Source organism: Panthera uncia (genome assembly GCF_023721935.1).
Source record: "Panthera uncia isolate 11264 chromosome B3 unlocalized genomic scaffold, Puncia_PCG_1.0 HiC_scaffold_1, whole genome shotgun sequence".
Lineage (NCBI taxonomy): Eukaryota > Metazoa > Chordata > Mammalia > Carnivora > Felidae > Panthera > Panthera uncia.
In genome coordinates, this window is record NW_026057582.1 from 10921358 (window position 1) to 10941978 (window position 20621).

The 20621-nt window shown below is 55.1% G+C and overlaps 1 protein-coding gene across 3 annotated transcripts in view; it reads left to right on the plus strand.

Moving 5' to 3' along the window:
• ITPK1 (inositol-tetrakisphosphate 1-kinase) overlaps positions 1-20621 on the plus strand; it is a 179563-nt gene that overhangs the window by 142883 nt on the left and 16059 nt on the right. For all 3 annotated transcript variants that reach the window (XM_049612268.1, XM_049612269.1, XM_049612270.1), the window contains 3 exons: positions 14353-14451; positions 14808-14848; positions 19007-19172. In XM_049612268.1, coding sequence (XP_049468225.1) covers positions 14353-14451; positions 14808-14848; positions 19007-19172 — 306 coding nt within the window. The remainder of the gene's footprint in view (positions 1-14352; positions 14452-14807; positions 14849-19006; positions 19173-20621) is intronic.

The window sequence follows — 20621 nt, forward strand, 5'->3', positions numbered from 1 at the left end:
CTAGGCCCAGAGGCCTTTAGTGGGACTGAGGAGAGGAGGGCAGTGAGGTTCCACTTAGGCTGCCGCGCTGAGGGCGTGGCCGTGGAGCCAGGCTGCCTGCGTGGAAGCTGGCTCTGCCACATACTGGCTTTCGGCCCTGAGGACAGAATGTACCCTCCCGGGGCCTCAGTGTCCTTCCATGCACAATGGAGGTGACGGTCGTGATCTGTGCATAGCGCTGCTAGGAGAATCCCGTGAGTTGAGACCTGGCACTGGGCTGTGTGCGCCTGCCTGGGTCCACCTCTCGGTGGAAGGAGCCGCGTTGCAGGCCCGCGCAGCTCTCCGCAGAGCATAGCCAGGGCAGGCCTGCAGCGTTCTCGGCTCTAGGACAGGCCCCACGTGTACTGAGGTGAGCAAGGCGGTCCCCCAGGCCTGTCAGGGGTGACTGGGTACCAGGATTGGGAGGCACATGCTGGGGCGTGAGCCCAGAGGTGGGAGCTTGTGTGAGAGACTGAGCGAAATCTGTTTTGTCCAGAGCTCAGGGGTGGGTGTGGTGGGAGGTATAGGCAAAGCTTCCACCCGTCACTCCTGCCGGGCCTCCCTCACCCCAGCTTTCCCCTCTGCTCTGTGTGAGCAGGAAGGAGACAGCACAAGCCCCCCCCTCCTTCTCAGGAGGTGCCACTTCTCCCCTCACTTCCCCTGCTGCTCCCCTTGGGCGTCCTGGGGAGGAATGCCGCCCGGGCCCGACCCTGTGCCCGTTAGCCTCCCAGCCCCTGCCTGGTCTGTGTGGTCGGTGACCTGGGCAGAAGGAGCCCTGGCGGGCCTTCCCTCACACCCACTGTCCTCACAGGCCCTTTGAGGTGTCACGCCCTTCCTTCCCTCAGCTGCTCTGGATAAACTGGACTGATGAGCGGCACCCAGTCCTGCCTGCCTTTCAGGGACGCGGTTCCCTGTGGGCCGCTCTCCCTGTCAGCCTCGATTGCCCTCTGGCTCCAGCTGAGCTCCTCGGTGCCTGGGCAATGTGAGCAGGGCCCTCTTTCCTCTCTTGTCCCACAGCAGCTGCTGGAAGAGGGCACCCCTGCCCTGTGCCTAGTGGTCCTGAGACAGTCCTAGCTCCTGAGGAGCCCTCAGCTCTGTCGTAGGTTCGGCCTGGACCCTGGGGTGTTGGCTGGACCTCGGGGAGGAAGGAGAGCAGCCCCAGCTGTGACTGGTAACAGCAGTGAAGCCATGTCTCCTGCTGCTTATTGCTTACTACCTGTGGTCCCGGCACGGTAACTCACGGTGTCTTAGTTAGTCCTCCTAGTGGTCCTTGGTGTGGTAGCTACCGCTGTTATCCCCATCTTGCAGATGTGGAAACTGAGGCACGGAGAAGCAGCTCAGGGTGAGCCAGGGGCCCTAGGATTGGAACCCAGGCACTTGGCCCACTAGTGCGTATACCCATAGGCTACGAGGGACCGGCTAGGAGGATGAGGAACCGCTTCTCCTGGGACTGACCCGGAGTCCCGGCAGATTTCCAGGTGGTTTCCATGAGTCAGGCTCCCCAGTCCCCACATCCCCAGGGCATGCCGGCTTCGAGGGCTGCAACGGTCTTAAACCAAACAAAACATATTGTTTCGGCTTCATCTCATCCGAGGCTATGAATGGTGTGAAGATACGCACGATGATGTCACTGCACGATGATGTCACTGCCGTCCAATTGTTTCCACCCTTTTGAAGCGCAACTCAAATCCCCCCAACAAATCCAAGGGGCCCTCAGGGTACAGGGAGAGGTGAGTCACCTGCCATAAACAATGCAGAATGAACTGGGGAAGTAGGTGTTCAGGGACAGAGAGGACAGCTCAAGGGACCATTCGTAGGCATAACTGGCGGGAATCGGCAACAAGGAAGAACAGATTCTGACTTAGCTGATGGAGGGGTGGCAGGTGGTTGGAGACATGGGCAGTGAGGACGTCCTAGGAGAGGACTCGCCCAGGAGACTGGGGAGGTGAGGACGGAGTGCTGCCTGGGGAAGGGCAAACGGTTACTCAGATAGTGCCGGAGCCCTTCCTGGCCAGGCCAGGTGGACAGGACACTGTGCTCTGGGCAGTGACAGCAGGAAGTTGTGCCAAGGACAGGGATGCCCTCTGCAGGCCCAGGCTCAGCTCCAGATCAGAGACCGGTTCCCACATCCACTTCCTCTCAGCCATGGGCCTGTCTTCTGGGCCCTTCCTGGGCTCCCAGCCCGGGCCTGTCGCAGCTCTCCCACCCCCACATGCCTGTGACTCGACTGTTCCAAGTTACAGGGGGGCTGCCATCACCATGAGCCGAAGAGCCCTTCGGATTATCTTCAGAGCTGCTGTCAGGCTGAAACTTGGTTTACCCAGAATGCTCGGAGCATCTTTCCCTGCCTAGAATTCAAGAGCATGTGGCTTCTGGCCCCTAACAGCTTACCGGCAGAGGGAAAGTGACTTTGGACAGTCAAGCACTAAATGAGTCACGGACAGTGGCGCCTGCAGGTTGGCAGGCCAGGCTCTCAGGGCTTTACCCCTTCCAGCCCAATGCCAGTCATCAGGGCTGTCCCAGACCAGCGGCGCCACATAGTGGCCGCTTGGGGAGTTGCAGGCCACCCCCTTTGTGTTGTTTCCAGTGCTCACAGCTCACTTTTATTCTGTCTCCCGGTTCATCTCACACATGTGCACTTGCCAGAGAGATGTTTCTTGCTGCCACCTCAGAGCAGTGCTGGAGTGGGGGAAGGCTGGATCCTGACCCCAAGGAACGTACTGCCTGGTTCCTGAGCCAAACCCCAAACCTGTGGAAATATAACAGGGTCCGAGACATGAGCAATCAGACAAGGTAGCAGGGCAGGAGAGCGGTGGTGCTGGAACACGCGAGGCTGCTGGTGGAAGGTTCTGGGTGAGACACTGCCGGGAGGTGGTATCAGTGGGAGACCACTTGTTCTCGAGGGCACAGGGGAACTGGATGAGTGGGTCATAGCCAAGTGGTGGGAGGAGGGGCATCCCAGAGGTGAGTGTGGGGAACAGTGAGAGCTCCGCCAGGAGCCAGGGTTTAGCTGGCAAGGATCTTGGGTTCTGTGTTGTGGGAGGACTTAGGAAGTACATTAGTTGGCTAGAGCTGCCCCAGCTAAGCACCACAGACCTGCAGCCTCAACAACAGAACTTTATGGTTCTGGAAGCTGGAAGTCCAGGACCGAGGTGTCATAGGGCTGGTTCCTTCAGAGGCCTGGCTCCTTGGCTCATAGGTGGCCGCCTTCTCCCTGTGTCCTCACATGGTCATCCCCCTGTGCGTGTCTGTGTCTTAATCTCCTCTCATAAGGACACCAGTCAGATTGGATTAGGGCCCGCCCGGATGACCTTGTTTCAACGTCATCACTTCTCTAAAGGCCCCGTCTCCAAATACAGTCATGTTCAGAGGAACGGGGGGTTGGGACTTCAGCATATGGATTGTGGGGGAGCACAGTTCAACCCGTAACAGGAAGGTAAGCAGGGGCAAGTTGCAGAAGCCTGGAAGGGCTTTGGACTTCCACTTGAGTCAGCCATGGACAATTCTTGAGCTGAGAATAGCCTCAGTATACACGTGGGAGCTTTAGAAAGATGACCCAGGATCTGATAGCGATGTGTGGTTTGGGTTAGATGGTGAATAAGGCGGGCGAGGTGCCAGAAGTCCAGTGGTTTGTGGGGAGAGCAGAAGCTGTGGGGAGAAGATGGTGATGGGGGTGAAGGTACCAAGAAGGGGGTTCCCTGGTTCACAGACTCCAGGATCATGGAGTCAGGCAGCTGGGAAGGAGCCCCAGTGCTCGTCCACAGCACCTGTTTGGTCAGGGTCCCAGGAGGACGGGCTGAGGCCACTGTAGCTGCCCCAACCCTGGGGTGGTGCCTCCCCTCCCAGAGGGAAAGCGCCTGCAGAGATGCCCTGAGGAGGGTGGTATGTCTAGAGAAACAGGGCCAACTCCGGTTCTCACGTGTTTTCAGATGCCCGTCGTGTGTATGGCCTCACCAAGTGTCTGTAACAGCTTGGAGGTGGGCAGTGTTGCTTTCCCATTTTACGGATGAGGGAAAGGGTCAGAGAGGGTCACTGGCCTGGCCTGGGTGGCACAGGTTGCAGGGACTGGGCTGGCTGTCAGCTGCAGAATCGATGCTCATCATCGCTGTCACGTTTTGCTTTCTGGGCCCCCATGTGTGGTAACGGTCTCCTCCAGGCAGTCTTCCATGACTGCCCTGGCCCTGAGCGTCATGGTGGACATGTCGGGGTATGTATTTGGCATATGATCTGCCTTCCCTTCCCCAACACACCTCACTTCTGCCACTCACGCTTGGTAATCTGTAATTTAGCTGTATCAGTCACAGTTTATTTCTTGTTAAATAAAAAAGGTTTGTTGCAACTATGGCGAGGTATGGACATATAGTCTGTACTTACGGACTGTTTCATGGGGGGTGGGGGACAGCCCTGTGAAGTAGGTACTGTTGCCCTCATCTTCTAGCGAGGAAACTGAGGCAGAGAGTTAAAGTTGCTTGGCCAGAGTCACAAAGCTCCCATGAGGTGGAGCTGGGATTCAAACCCAGGTAGCCTGTGTCTCCTGCGGACCATCCAGGGGCGCCCAGTCTGTGCCAAGTTCGGCACATCATTAGTCACCAAGAGATGAGCCAGCAGAAGGGCCCTTTTCCTAGATGCACAGAAGGTGGCCTGACGAGGCTAGGAGGACAGGCAGCAGTTCATCAGGCCGAGAAGGGGCTAGGAAAAAGGATTTGGTGGGCTGGGGGACCAGCATGTGCAAGGCTCCGGGCCTGGGACATCAGGGCACTGTTTTTTCCTCAGCTCTGAGAAAATGGAGTGGGAACCCGACCCGTCTGCCCCTGAACCTTTTCCTGTGCCTGCTCTGCCAGTGACAGTGCTGCATAAGACCATGTCCCGCCCTGGGACCTGGGCCCCTGGGCGTGGGGAGTGGCTCAGGGAGGCAGGACGGAGCCCGGCTCTGAGAGGCAGCATCTGGGGGTGGTGTGCAGGACCCCGGGACGAGATGCTGCTGGTCCTGTGGGAACCGAGTTTTGATAGGGGCTGCTTCTCTTGGGCTGGGAGAGGTGGGAGCCCAGGCCAGTGTCTGCTTGGTTCACTCATCCGCCCCTTCACTGGGGTCGGGCCGTGAACGCGATGGAGGAAGCCCCTGCCCTCCCAGAGCCAACGTTCTGCCCGCAAGGTGGACCTGAGTCGGTGCGGCCGCTCTGGCTGAGGCAAGAGGGTTTGTCCAGATGGAAACTTCTTCCCGCCTTGGCTAGGGCCCACGGGCGTGGCCTCCTCCTGTGGAGCCCTCCCTGTCTCTCCAGGACGCAGTTACAGGTCTGCCTCCTGAGCCACGTGCTTCCTAGCGCCCGGCCTGGGGGCGCTGCCCCGTCGGCAGCCCAGCTCTCCCGCGGGTTGGGGAGCCCCGGTCGGCTGGCTGGAACTCCGAGTCACGCGCTTTCTCCTGGCCTTGCCTCCAGCACGCCACGGGGTTGGGGTGCTTCTGTTGCCTCTGCTTCTGTCCCTGTCTGGAGCAGGGGGCGGCCAAGGGCCCTGGCCACCACCCGGCTCACGGTGGCACCTGGGCCCGGAGCTGTGCGAGGAAGGTGTGAACAGATGGCAGGACGGGGCCCTTGGAACGGCCGGCTCCTTTGCCTGGCCTTGTGCGGGCTCCACGGCACTTTTTCCGTGTCCTCGGTTCTCACTGTGGCGCCAGCGCGTGGACAGGGCCGGCTCATTATGACTCCCATTCTGCCGGTCCGGAGCCCGGGGCCCAGGGAAGCCGCTGGGATTGCACACTGGTCTCCAGGCCTCAGCTCAGAGCTTTTGCTCTAGTGACTCCCCACGCCAGCCTCACGGTCTCCGTGCCCTGCTCACTGTTCCAGGCGGCCCGCTGGCCCCCGAGTGACCATGTGTACAGCGATGGCATTGTTGCCCACGTCACCCACTGTCCTCCTTCCTAAAGGCACTTCCCAGATTTCTGAAAGTAGGGCTACCCAGGGCTGACAGGGCACGGTCGAGACCATTCACTGCAGGTGCCACAGCAAAGACCTGCAGTCCTCTTGGGAAACGGCTCAGTGTTGCGCAACAGTTACCGCAGAAACGGCGATTCCCATGGACCCCGAAAGTGACTTCTGGGAATTTGGCCAATGGAAGTGGCTTACCACAAGCACAAATCCTTATGTGAGACACATTCATCGAAGCCACGTCTGGTGGAGAAACATTGGCACAAATGTAAATGACTTCAGGGGAAACGTCACCAGTCAGGTAACCAGGATACGCGAAGTCACAGGAAGACAGCGGCAGCAACAGTGTTTGGGAAAATCAGAATTAAGAAGGCAAGTCCGATCACAGTCGTAGCAAAGTAGGCAAAGAGGATGCTTGTGCAGGGGATGTCCTTCAGAGGGCGCAAGGCCAGGCTGAGCAGGGACGTATGTGACTGCTTTCTTGTTTCCAAGTGGAACAAGTCCGGAGGTGGAGGGGTGTGACGACATGATGGCAAGAGGCCTATGCGCAGGCTGGGTACAGAACGTGGGTCAGGTGGTGCCCTGACACGCCGACCACATGCCCCGTGTCTGTCCAGATGTGCCCTGGACGCCCGAGGAGCCAGCCTTGTGCCTTAGGCAACAGTGACCCCTTCACGCCACAGGTCAGATCACTCACTCGGCAAGTGTTTGTTGAGCAGCTACTATGTGCCAGGCAGTGTTCTAGGCACTGGGCTATGGCTGTGAACAAAACCTAGAAGCTCCTGCCTGCCCTTGTAGAACTGACCTTCTAGAGAGGGAGACAAGAGCTGGCAAAGATAGGTATTTCCTCTGGCACACTTTGCTGATGTCGTCCCACTGCTCTGGGCCACACAGCAGGCTCCTGGCCCCCTGGGTCCCCTCCCTTGGCTGCCTGCCGCCTCTTCTCCCCTCTGCCCAGCCCTAACTCCTGGGCGTTGTTCACTCGTGGGGCCCTGCCTGCCACAGAAGCTTCCAGCCCTGCATGTCCTCGGAGACTGTCCCTTCCCCTGGGTGGTCTTTGCATCAGATACTGCCTGGGTGAAGAAATTACACCTGTCCAAGAGAAGGGAACCAAGACAGGGTCCCATTACAGCTGTGCCCAGTCTCCCCACCACCACCAGGGTCCTGCCAAGATGTCTTTCGCAGCCACGGGAGGACAGACTGCTCTGCCAGCACCACGCTGGGTGCACGAGAGAGCAAGTGAGGTCGGGGCCTGGCACCCGACACACCCCAGGAGGCCGGACATGGACCAGTGGCCATGTGCAGCATCGGCCTGCTTCCCTGTGGGTGTCCCCAGCTGGCCTTGCCACTGCGGGGTACCTGTTACGTACCAGGGCTCCCGACAACCCTCCAGGAAGACAGTGCTCCCATTTTACAGATGAAGAGAATAAGGCCCAACAGAGTTTAGTCAACTTGCCAAAGGTTACAGGTGATGAGCAATTTACCCCAGGTTCACAGTCAGGCTTCAGAGTGCCGTCTCACCCCTAGCTGTCCTCTTATATCCACCTGTTTGTCATTGGTCTTTTACCTTCTTGGTAGTTCTGTAGCAGCTGCCTGTAGTCAGATAAGAGCGTGGCCACCTGGCAGAGTGAGGCCGGGTGTGACTCAAGACGCCTGGGCTCTCACCCTTGGTCTGCCGGTAACTTGTGTGTGGCCTTGAACTGTTCTCTTTCCTCTTCAGACGTGTGGACACATGGCTGGGACTCGCTCATCTCTGAGGGCCTCCAGCTTCACATTCTGTGATGAGGGTGGCAGACGAGGGAGGACGGCGCTGTTTCAGTTTCCCAGGGGCTAACGTTTCGGCTCTGAACAGAACACAACCCACCATCCGACTAAAAAAAGCCTCTTTCCAGCTCCCATCCAGAAATAAAGATGATAGATAAATAAGCAACAGTAGCCTTTTTCTGGGAACCAGAAATAGCCTCCCGGGCTCCCAGGGCTGACTTCTAGAAAGTCTTGAGTCTCTCTTTGGGGAGAAGAGCTGCTGGTGATGTTGCGAGTTTCCCACGGGAGAGCTGGCGGAACCCTCTGCTGTTGCCATGCCCTGCGAGGCGGGGCCGCTGTGCCAGCTGCCATCAGGGCGCTGGCTCTGATGCTACCGCGGCCTGTCCCCCCCCCCCCCCCCCCCCCCCCCGGTAGCACACTGACCCCAGATGCATCGCCTTTGCCACCTGCTCACCTTCCCTTGTCTCTGTTCAGCAAGACCTTGCTCCCTGACCTCGCCCCTGCTCTGCTGGCACCCCTTTGCGGCACGCCACCAGCACCATCTAGGGGTGCATCTCACTTAGCAGCCTGGTTTGCTGTCTGGGAGTGTAAGCTCTATGCGGGTGGGCACGTCTGTTTGTTAAGTGCTGTATTTCTGGCTCCTATGATTTAGCAGAGCCCCAACACGACACGTATCTTGCCACTGGTGGCGAATGGTTGTTGACCCCAAAATAGGAACCGTAGTCGTTTCTAATTCAGTGTGATTTCCCGGACACGCAGGATGATCCTGGTTCAAGCAGTAAAGACATCGTCGTGTCCTGTACTCGAGTCCAGAGAGGAACAGGCCTGGGGCGTGGAGTAGCCATGGCCTGGTGTGGACAGTGGTCCCTTCCAGCCTCTGCCCTGCAGGCTCAAGACTGCCTTCACCCGGTGCTGCCTCTTGCTGGTGACTGAGCTCTGACTATGGGTCCTTCTTGGCAGTGTGATTGGCCAGTCTCAGTCCCAGACCTACCCCTGGAGCGAGAGCAGGGTGGGCACCCAGTGGTGCCTGCTGCTCAGAGTGTGGTCAGCAGGCTCCAAGTTGGGAGAAGGGGGGAAGACCGTGACGGTGTGCGTGTGCCCCTCCTTCCTGGTGCCACCTCTCTTGGGCCCCGCTTCACATCACAGCCTGAGATTTCAGAAAACTGGGGCTGTCTGGCTTAATGCTAGATGTGGCCCATTCACTGGAAGTGTCTCGTCTCTGCTTTTCCTCTGGACCCCAAACATCTCTGGAGGAAGCACTTGCCTTGGCCTTGTCTGACTTCACCCTGGACCTGACGACGGGGGGTGAGGGAGGGGGAGCTGCAGGTTTAAAAGAGACGCTGTACGTGGAGTATGCACTTGAGAGATGGCAGCTGCTGCTGCTGGGGAATTTTTCTTGTTGTTTCCTTTTGGTTGATACAGTGCACATGCCATAAAATCCACCTTTTAATTTATTAAAAAAGTTTTCTTAATGTTCATTTTTGAGAGAGAGAGAGCAGGCAGGGGAGGAGCAGAGAGAGAGAGAGACAGACAGACAGACAGACAGACATAGAATCTGAAGTAGGCTCCAGGCTCTGAGCTGTCAGCACAGAGCCCAACATGGGGCTCGAACTCACAAACCATGGGATCATGACCTGAGCTGAAGTCAGATGCTTAACCGGCTGAGCCACCCAGGTGCCCCTGAAATCCACCTTTTTAAAGTACACATACAGTTCAATAGTTTTGAGTATCTTCCCCAAATTGTGCAACCATCACCATTATCTAAGGCCAGAACATTTTCCTCATCCCAGAAAGAAATGTACCCATTTGTAATCAGTCCCCATCCCCGCCAGCCCTTGGCAACCACTGTAGACAGATTTGCCTATTCTGGACATTTCATATGAATGAAGTCACACAATATGGGATTTTTGTGACCAGCTTCCTTCGCTCAGCATACAGTTTTCAAGGTCATGTTGTAGCCCGTGTCGGCACATCTTTCCTTTTTCTGGCTGAATGATACCCCATTGAATGGGCACATCATATCTTGTTTACCCACTCGTCAGTTGAGGGGCATTTCGGTTGTTGCCACTTTTTGCCAGTGTTGCTGTGAACGTTCCTGGGCAGGTTTTTGTGTGGACATAGGTTTCCATTCCCTTGGTTGCATATCTGGGAATCACACTGTGACTCTGTGTTTAACTGTTTGTGGGACTGCCAGACTGTTTCCCAAAGCAGCTGTATCATCGTACATTCCCACTGGCAATGTTAGCACTTGTTATTTCCTGTCTTTTTTTTTTTAATTTTTTTTAAACGTTTATTTATTTTTGAGACAGAGAGAGACAGAGCATGAATGGGGGAGGGTCAGAGAGAGAGGGAGACACAGAATCTGAAACAGGCTCCAGGCTCTGAGCAGTCAGCACGGAGCCCGACGCGGGGCTCGAACTCACATACCGCAAGATCGTGACCTGAGCCGAAGTCGGACGCTTAACCGACTGAGCCACCCAGGCGCCCCTCCTGTCTTTTTGATTATAGCCATCCTAGTAGATGTGAAATAGGATCTCCTTGTAGTTTTGATGTGTATTTCCTTGATGGCTAATGATGTTGAGCATCTTTTCACGTGCGCACCGGCCATCTGTATGTCTTATGTTGAGAACTTTCTATTCAAATCCTTTGCCCATTTTAAATTTGGGTCATCTTTTTATTGTTTATTTGTTAATAGTTCTTTATAGGTTTTGGATATTAGGCCATTATCAGATACATGATTTGCAAATATTTTTCTCCATTCTGTGGGTTGTCGTTTTTACTTTCTTGACAGTGCCCTTTGAAGCACAAAAGTTTTGAATTTCGATGATGTCAGATTTGTCTTTTTTTTTTTTTTTTTTTGGATTTTTTTACTTTCGTTGCTTATGCTTTTAGTGTCTAAGAAACCATTACCTGATCCAAGGTCATGAAGATTTACACTCATGTTTTCTTCTAAGAGTTTTTATTGTTTTAGATCTGCAGTTTAGATCATGATCCATTTTGAATCAATTCTTGTGTATGGTGTGAGGTAGGGTTCCAGATTCATTCTCTCACACATGGATATCCAGTTTTTGGATTGGTTGAAAAGACTGTTGTTCTCCCTGTTGAATTGTATTGGCTCCCTGGTGGAAAAGCAGTTGACTCTCTTTCTGGTGTCTCAGTTCTAGTCCATCGATGTGTATGTCGGATCTTGTACCACTACCATACTGCATGATTACTGTAGTTTTATTGTTAGTTTTTAAATTGGGAAGTGTGAGTCTTCCAACTTTATTCTTTTTCAGGATTTCAATACTGGCTGTTCTGGGTCCCTTGCATTTTTACATGAATTTAAAGATTAACTTGTCACTTCCTGCTAAAAGAAAGCTGGGATTTTAATGGGGATTGTGCTGAATCTGTAGATCAGTGTGAGAGTGTTGTCAGCTTAATGTATTAAACCTCTTATCCATGAACATGGGATGTCTTTCCATCTATTGAGATCTTCCCGAATGTCTTTCAATAATATTTTGTCTTTTCCAGCATTTAAGTCTTTGTTAGGTTTACTTCTTAAGTGCTTTTATTTTTTGATGCTAGTATAAGTAGAATTATTTTCTTAATTTCACATTCAGATTGTTCATTGCTAGTAGGTAGAAATATAATTGTTTTTTGTGTGTTGATCTTTTATTCTGCAGTCTTGCTGAACTGGCTTATCTTCATAGTTTTTGGGGTTTGTGTGTGTGGATTCCTTGGGATTTCCTATAGAGAAGATCATACCACCTGCATGTAGAGGTAGTTTTACTTCTTCTTTCCAGTCTGGATGCTTTTGATTTCACTCTCTCCTAATTGCCCTGGCGAGAACACCCAGTATGGTATTGAATGAATAGAAGTGGCGAGAACAGACATTCTTGTCTTGTTCCTGATCTTAGGCGGAAAGCATCCAGTCTTTCACCCCAAAGTAGGATGTTTCTGTGGTTTTTATAAATGCTCTTTAATCAGTGAAGAAATTCCCCTCTATTCCTAGTTTGCTCAGTGTTTTTATCTTGAAGGCTGTTGGATTTTGTCAAGTGCTTTCTCTGAGTCTGTTGAGATGATCATCTCAATAAAAGCTTTGTCCTTTCTCCTGCTAATATGGAATGGACACTTTTTCTACTAGGGAGCCAACTGCCCAGGTCTGAGCGCCCCCCCCCCCCCGCCCCAGCTACACCACATACTCACTGTGTAACTCTGGGCGGGGAGCTTCGCCTCTCTGTGCCCCATTTTCCTCTTCTGTAAAATGGGAGTGACAGTACTTTCTCATGGGGTTCTTGTGAAGGGGCTTGAGTTGCTGTGTAGACTGTGTTGTTTGGCACATATCAAGTGCAGTTTATTGAGAAGTTGGCTGTTGTCAGTGACATGTAGAAGTTTGGGTAGGCTGGGGTGGGAGGGGACGTTGACAGGGATATTGCAAGGCAAATCTAAAGGCCAGGCAGAGGCATCTGCTCTGAAAAATCTGGTGATGGGGTGTCTGGAAGCTCTTACAGGAGGTGGCCTGTTGGGCCCCAGGGATCTCTGAATCTTCCTGTGGGAGGGGGTGGGCCAAGGGGGCTCCGGGCTCCAGTCAAACCAGGTGAGCCCCTGTCTACTGCAGATTGAGGCCTTGAGTGTCACATTCTGTTCGGGTTGGGCTGCAGGGGCTGTGCTTTTGCAGCAACAAGCTTTCCCACCCCAGCTCTGAGTCTAGGCTGGGGGTGCAGAAATGGGGCCTTATTTAGGTAGTGGCTTACAGCTAAGAGCCAGGACGCAGCCCCAGTACGTCCCCACCCTGATTTTCCTGACTTCTCTTTTCCTGGCCTGCCCTTTGAACCTCTGTCATTGACCATCATGTGACTTGGGGCAGGCTGCCTGTTTTGGCCTCTGCCCGTGGAGACACCACCACAGCAATTTGAGGATTAAAGGACTTCTGTGTTTGGAAGGCCTGCAGCACTGTCTGCCAGGGCTCAGCAGACGCTGCCCCCAGACCACCCTCCCGTGGTCCCCAAGAAGTCCTGCAACCCCTGAAATCTGCCAACACCCGACAATTTTGCGCCAGTTTGGAGCCTGGATTTGGGGGGGGGGGGAGGAGGGGCGGGTAGAAACATTTTTAACATGCCCTGTGTAATTCTTGGCATTCATTTTTATGAGCTATATGAGGCTGGATCTTAAACCTTGGTTTAATGTACTGACCTTAGCCAGCCAAGTAGCTAGAAGCTCCTGGAGACAAGCCACTTTGCTTGTTTACTTTTGGTTTGGTTTCCAAGTTGGGGGGGGGGGCACCACCCCCTCACTAACGCTCGGCCTTTCCTGGCCTCTGTGCCCAGAAGTACAGGGTGGTCCCACCACCTCCTGAGGAGCTGCTGGCCTGGTCTGAGAAGGGGAGTAGACAAGAAGCAGTAATAACAAACCGGTAATGTAATTTAGCAATCAGTAGAGAGCATCAGAGCACCTTTGGTTATCCCACAAATAATCTGTCTTGGCCTAGCTCAGTGCCTGGCACCAGGAGCGTCCGGACAAGCAGAGCAGACCCAGCATCCAGAGCTTTTCAGAGAAACCAAACATGCCGAGAACCCACTGGATGGGCACCCCTCTGAGCCCGGGGACTCAGGAAAGGCAGGGTGTGAGAAGCTGTTGGCAGGGGGGCAAGGCCGGGGCTGGAGTGTGTCTGCAGGAGGCTGGAGAAGGGTGGGGAGTGTGCTTGAGAAAGGGAGAGAGGGAGGGAGAGAGTCAGGAGGCCAGACCTGGCAGGCAGGTGGCTGATGAGATGTGTCCTTTAGGTAGCGAGAGGGTGAGGGCCCTTGTGTCCCCAGGCACAGGAACGCTCGTGTAGCCTTGGGCATGCACTTTAATCTCCCTGACCGGTCAGCTTCCTTCTCAAAGGATTATTTTGCAGACTTCAGAGGTGATGCATGCAAAGTCCTCTGCACGGTGCTAGACATGTGCCAGGAGCTAAGCACGTGGCACCACTCCTGCAGTTATTGTTAAGCCGATGAGGCATACGGTGGGAGAAGCCTCTGTTGAACCAGAACAATGCTCATGGTTTGTCGAGAGAAAATCTGGGCCGCAAAACAGGATCCTCTTGTAAAGTTCTGTGTGCATAAAATGTGTATATGCCTCAGGCTGAGAAGTTTGTTGTCGTAGTCTTATCTGTGAACGCGTGTGGTTCTTACTTTTTTTTGAGTCAAGTTTTACACTCCTCACATACTGGTTTTGTAATTATGGAAACGTTAGGAAATGTAATTAAAGGGGCGCCTGGGGGGCCCAGTCGGTTGAGTGTCGGACTCTTGATTTAGGCTCAGGTCGTGATCCCAGGGTCATGGGATGGAGTCCTGAGTCGGGCTCTGTACTGGGGTGGAGCCTGCTTGGGATTCTCTCTCTCGCCCTCTGCCCCTCTCCCCTGCTCACATGCACAGATGCATACATACTCCCTCTCAAATAAAAATTAAAAAAGAAAAAAGAAATGTAATTGAAGAATATGCTGCCATTACTGTCAGTGTGTGTGTGTGTGTGTGTGTGCACGCGCGCACTCGCTGCGGACTTGGGGGTGTCTGCTCAGGAGAGCAGGGCTGTCGAGCGTGGCCCTGAGGAGGTGGCTCTGTCACAGGAAGTGGGCCCGGGGGCTAGTAGGCAGGCGTGCTGACATGGGCTTCTTTGCCGTCCCCAGATGACAGGATCTGCTCGCCACCCTTCATGGAGCTCACCAGCCTGTGCGGAGACGACACCATGAGGCTCCTGGAGAAGAACGGCCTGGCATTCCCCTTCAGTGCGTACCACGCCCAGGCCCCACTGGGCAGGCTGGCCGGGCCGCGGGCCGGGTGGGGATGGGGGGCTGTCTGTGCTCCCTGGGATGCGTGAAGGCCATGGCCACCAGGGAGGGCTTTGCAGCACTCAGCGGTCACGGGTCATCAGGTGGTGTGGGCGGCGGGTGCTCTTTTGCCGGCCTGGCAGTGTCTGTCCAGACGCCTGAGTGCAGATGCTGGCCGTTGTTGAGTCCGCGTGTCTGCTACCTCATCCCCACGGGCTGCTGGAGGGTCAAGAATTTCTCCCTGTACCGCGAGTCAGGCTTTGTGGAGAATAACCTCACTGATTTCTCTCTGCTTTTCTCTCCCTGCTCCATAGTTTGCAAAACCAGAGTGGCTCATGGCACCAACTCTCATGAGGTGAGTGGAAGCTTTGACTGCCCTGTGTCCCCATCTCCCCCTATGCCCCCACCTTTCCAGCTCACGGTGTCTCTCTGGGAGCCCGCAGGGGTCTGTGTGCCAGATCTCACACCTGCTGCTCCGGCTCCCTGTCCTGCTCCTGGTTGTGGCTTTGTGCGTGGTCTCCAGCTTCTCCCCGTGCCTGTCCTGTCCCCAGGGGCGGGATGGGTGTGCCAGGGGTCTGCCTGCCCGCCGTGAGCCCCAGCAAGTCACATCACGTCCCAGTTTGACCTGTCTGACTTTCCAACCTTTGGCTCATCAGTGTCGATAGCTCCCTGGGCACCTGCTCTGTGCCAGCCACTGCCCCAGGCCCCTCTGAGTGCTGCTCACTGGAGATGTGGTGTCCCTGCCAGCTGCTCACAGACCGGCTGGTCTTGCTGAATTTAGAAGGGAGTGGGGGAGGCAGCGGCACTCTACTTGCCAGTGTGTGGGGATTCCTCCACCCTCTCTGTCATTCCTTTATTCCCCCGTGGGCATTCCCAGCCCCACTCAGTGCCCGGGGAAGAACGCATAGGATGTGTACCCTGCCCCGGGGGGTAGAGACCGAGTCCCAGAGACATAGCACCGGTGAGATATGGTGTAGGACCATAAGCAGAGGAGGCCTTCCGGGGGTAAGGGGAGCAGGTGGCCAGGCAGGGACTCCATTGGGTTGCCCTTGCTGTCTTTGGAACCACACTGGGACATTGCCCTCAGGGCTTCCCTCCACCCCCACCCCATCGTCTGCATTTCATTCCCTTACAGGCACTGCCCGGCCTGGGGGCCTTCCTGTTTGGCACCGGGGAGGGTGCACTGGGCAGTAGACTCAGCGCCCATCCTGAGGGCCCCGTGGGGAGAGTCTGACCCAGTCAGAAGTGCTCCCCGACGGGGCGCCTGGGTGGCGCAGTCGGTTAAGCGTCCGACTTCAGCCAGGTCACGATCTCGCGGTCCGTGAGTTCGAGCCCCGCGTCAGGCTCTGGGCTGATGGCTCAGAGCCTGGAGCCTGTTTCCGATTCTGTGTCTCCCTCTCTCTCTGCCCCTCCCCCATTCATGCTCTGTCTCTCTCTGTCCCAAAAATAAAAAAAAAAAAAAAAAAAAAAGAAGTGCTCCCCGAGACCTTAGGATGAAACCTGGACAGCCCCCCAGCAGTGCCCGGACGCAGAGTTCCGTGGTGGTCTTTCTCCCTGGCATACGTTTGTGGCGACGCTTATATGCCTATAAATAGAAAGTGTCAGGGTGATAGATGGTACATGGTGTGATGGAAGCTGCTGGGCCGAGGGTGTGCCTCTGCCCGTGGGAAGGAATGTGGGGGCAGCCCCGGGAAATTGCGGCCTGCTGCAGAGGTCAGCCGCCTCGTAAGGCTGGTTGCCCTTGGGGAGCCATCCCTGCCTGGGCCTGCCTGGGCTCTGGGCCAGGGATGTGCTCCATGCCAGGCGCTGGGAGGGAGCCGGAATGCTTCAGAGCAGCCAGAGTCATGTCGCCAGAACCCACATTCCCCTCGGCACCTGCCTGCCAGCCTTCCACCTGCCCCTTCCCACTAGCACCTGGTTCCTCTGTTGGTCAGTGCCTTGCAGTTTTCTGGATGGAAGGATGACTCTAATCATCATTAGTGTGATTAGACCATCCTGATGCAGAAAAGGTCAGCCTGCAGGGAAGAAACCACTTCTGTCTTCACAAGAGAACTCTGAAATCTTGTGGACCTGGGAGCGGGTCTGGCTCTGGGCACTGCTAGCGGTGGGACTTGGGGCAGATTACCCAGCCTCTCTGAGTGTCTGCACGTGGGGATGGCATAGCGGTCGCCGGGGAATGAGGGAGTTGCCATACGTGCTGCCCTGCCCCTGTCGGGTGAGCTATTAGGGAACCAGCTGCTATGGAGCCTGCCGGGGCACGGGAGAAGCAGTGGGGGTTCCAGGTCCAAGTGAGTTCCCTCCTGCCAACGTATGGGGTCAGTGCCTTTGGGGGCAGCTTTCACCCCTCAGTCTTGCTGTCTGAGTCTGGCTCCAAAATGTACACATGGGTACCTCCCTGTCTCCGCCCCCCCCCCCCCCCCACTTCTCCCAACCCACAGTGTGCTGTTTCAGGGAGGGGCTCCTGCAGATCGGGAACGGAGGAGCATCCAACATTGGGATCTGGAGACTCCCAGGGAGTGTGTGTGTGCTCTGGGCTGCCTGCCTCCTGGCAGGCTTCAACATCAGAGGGATGCCCCTTTGAGTGGGGTGCCCTCCATGGCATGAGCCTGGGCGTTGAGGAGCAAGGCTCTTCCCCTGTTTCACGGGGGCCTGGGGATGTTGGGTGCAGCAAGGATGGAGGACAGGTCTGTGGACGTAATTCGCTTTAAACAGAAAAGTGAGGCTTTTTTTTTTTTTTTCTAATTTAAAAAAAAAAAGTTTATTTTTTTATTTTTGAGAGAGAGCACAGTGGGGAGAGTTAGAGAGAAAGAGACAGGGAGACACAGAATCCAAAGCAAGGCTGGAGGCTCTGAGCTGTCAGCACAGAGCCCAATGCGAGGCCCAAACTCCCAAACTGCGAGATCATGACCTGGGCCCAAGTCGGATGCTCAACCGTCTGAACCACCCAGGCGCCCCAAAAGTGAGGCTTTCTGATTAGGGTCCTTCCTTACCTGTACTGAGGTCTGCCTGACCCCTCCCTCAGAATCCCAAGCTCAACTAAAGTCAGCTGGTTTTGGCAGACCACTCTCTTTTTATTTCCTGTTCATAGAGCTGTTTGTTTTTTGTTTTGTTTTGTTTTTAAGCCAGTGCATGCACACTGATTTGCTTGGCAGTGAAATCATCATCCTCCCCCCGCCCCCCCCCCCCCCCCCCCCCCCCTCTTTGTTAAACCACTAAGCCAGAAGCTCAAAGTGCCCCTGAAGCATCTATCCCATGGTAGTTATTGCTGCTGTTTTACAAGTGAGGAAAATGAGCTTAGGGTGAGTCCCCTGTCAGCCCTCATGCAGCCAGGTGCTGGAGCTAGGACTTAACCCCGTGTCTGGCTCGTCTGGCTCCAGGGCCGCCTGTGGCCTTTCTCTTCCTTGTCAGAAGGCTAAGGAGACGGTCGCTGCGGCACACGCATGCACTCACATGTGCACACACATGCACACAGATGCACGCATTTTTTGTTTCTGCATGTGGCCTGCCTCTCCACTCCTGCCCTGCCCGGCTGAGCACCAGGAACGTTGGGGTGGTGCTCTGTGACAGTTGACGTCAGGGGTGGCTGCCAGTGCAGGCAGCCAGCTGTCCAGGCTCCGTCATTCCTGCCCATGGTCCTGGGCATCTGGTGGCTCCTTCCTGGGGCCTTTGGGCTGCAAGGGATTAGTCGTGGTCCCGGCTCTGGCAGCTGAGCCAAAGCAGAGATTTTCTCCAGCTGTGCCTCTGCCCTCCCTGCCTTACCCTGGATCTGGCCCTACCAGATCCTCTCAGTGGGGACCTTTGTCCCCACAGGCATCGGAGTCAGAGCAGCACGTTCCCATTTCTCAAGCATCCGTGTGGTTCACTGAATGTGTGATGAGGCCAAGATTTCGTGCTGGGCAGACCCAGTCCCAGCCTGGGCTCCATCACTTTCCAACCGGCCACTGAGCTGCTCAGGGCCTCAGTTTCCCCATCTGTAAAAGGTGCATGATAGCAGTGCCCACCTCAGAGGTGCAGCGTGAGGACAGCACCAGGTGACTCGCATTAAGTGGTCAGAACAGGGCTGGGCATGTTCTGAGTGCTCAACCAGAGATAGCCCTTACCCTTATGCAGACTTTGACCCGAGGCCTCCCAATTCCCGATCCATTGCCTTACACTCCCTGCCTCTCCTGGATCTTTGTGGAAGAATCTCTAAGGATGTCGTAAGGATTGAATAGTATACAGCCGGGGGTCCCGTTCCCAGGATTACGGTGTGGAGTTGGGCAGCGCACAGCCGGCTCAACCCTACGTGGACAGCCTGATGGTACAGGATTTCCAAATCCCCACAGCAGGAGTGAATCGACCCCCAGGTGTTCATTCTCGAGTCTCACTCCCCTCGTCCTGGCTTGAGATTCTTCCTGGGGCGTCCTCAGTTCACAGGGATGGCTCTTGGTGCATCTGGTCAGGTGATGTGCCCCCGGGTAAGGCTGAGTAGCTGGTGGATTCTGACAGAGCTCTTGGCTCCCTGTTTCTATAGATGGCCATCGTGTTCAACCAGGAGGGCCTGAGTGCCATCCAGCCACCCTGTGTGGTCCAGAACTTCATCAACCACAACGCTGTTTTGTACAAGGTGTTTGTGGTGGGCGAGTCCTACACCGTGGTCCAGAGGCCCTCGCTGAAGAACTTCTCCGCCGGCACGTCAGGTAACCAGGCTTCCCGCCGTCGCAGGGGCCCGGCTGGGACAGGGCGTTGGCCGTCTGTCCTGCCGCACTTACCCTGCTATCCTGTGGTATTTTGGAGGGGGCAGGGATGATGTGATCTGAAGGGTGGAGGAGGTCTGCTCAGTAGTGAGAAGTCTTGGAGAACGAGGTAAAACCCCACTCCACCGGGTCACTGTAGGGGCTTCATCCTCCCGGACCACTGTAAGCTCTGGGACTCCTCCGAAAGCTCTCTGCACCCAGGGCACTTCCTGGGGGCCCCACAGAGGTGACACGCATGAGGAACATGCTGGAATGGGTGATTGGCCCTTGAGGGAAGTGAGGGTTTGGGAAAGGGCCCCTCTGATTTTTTGAAGGCCAGAGTGCTGACCCTTTTATCATGTCTTTTTTTTTTCCAAATGGGGAGGCCCAGCATTGCTTGCTGCTTGAGTGGATGTGCGCTCCGTTAGAGGTCACACAGGGTCCAGCACTTCCTAGTTGGGGGACCTCAGGCAGGTCCATGTGGGCACAGTCACCCCACCGCGTCCCCCCTTACAGGGGTGAGGACTGAGTGAGCATGTTTTGGATCCCAAGTGTCCCTCAGATGGTCACAGGGTGGTGGTGTTTTTAGGATGCTGCCATCATTTGGGGGCATTTGAGGGGATCCTGTAAGGAGGCTGAGGGGCTCCACAAGCTCAGCTTTATTAATTAATTAATTATTATTTATTTAGGGAGAGCGAGTGCATGAGCAGGGGAGGGGCAGAGAGAGAGAGAGAGAGAGAGAGAGAGAGAGAGAGAAAATCCCAAGAGGCTCTGCACTGTCAGCACGGAGTCTGACACAGGGCTCGAACCCACAAACCACAAGATCATGACCTGAGCCGAAACCCAAGAACCTGACCCTTAACCGACTGAGCCACCCAGGCGCCCTGCTCAGCTTTTTTTTTTTTTTTAGCTACTCTCCTGACACCAGCTGATCCTTGGCCCTTTCAGAAACTGACACTAAGATACGGATTTGCTGGTGTTGGGGCTGCTCAAAAGAATGTTCTAGTGGTTCTGAAGGCATCTCTAAGGCAAGTTCCAGAAACCTTTGGAGCAGAGTAACCGTGTCTTTGAAATAAGCACAGCTTTCTAAGAGGATCCCTTGCAGGATATTTGATTGTCCTCATGTGCTGTGCTCAGGCATGCCGTGCATTTATCTCTGCAAGGGAAACCCGCCATCACCAGATGCAGTGAAATACCGGGCCGTTCTGTCTCCATCTGAGTCAACAGATGTGTCTTCTTAAAGTCCCTCCTGCTGGGATTGCCTGTCACCATCCGTTCCTGGTGGCTTTAAGCCACTCCTCTTGAATAAAGTTCAGCTGTTCATCCCCAGGACAGCTTTTTTCTTCCCATTAATGCAACACAGAGAGCAGACACTTTGAAAATGTGTGCCCGTTTTCACTTCCTTTCTGGGTG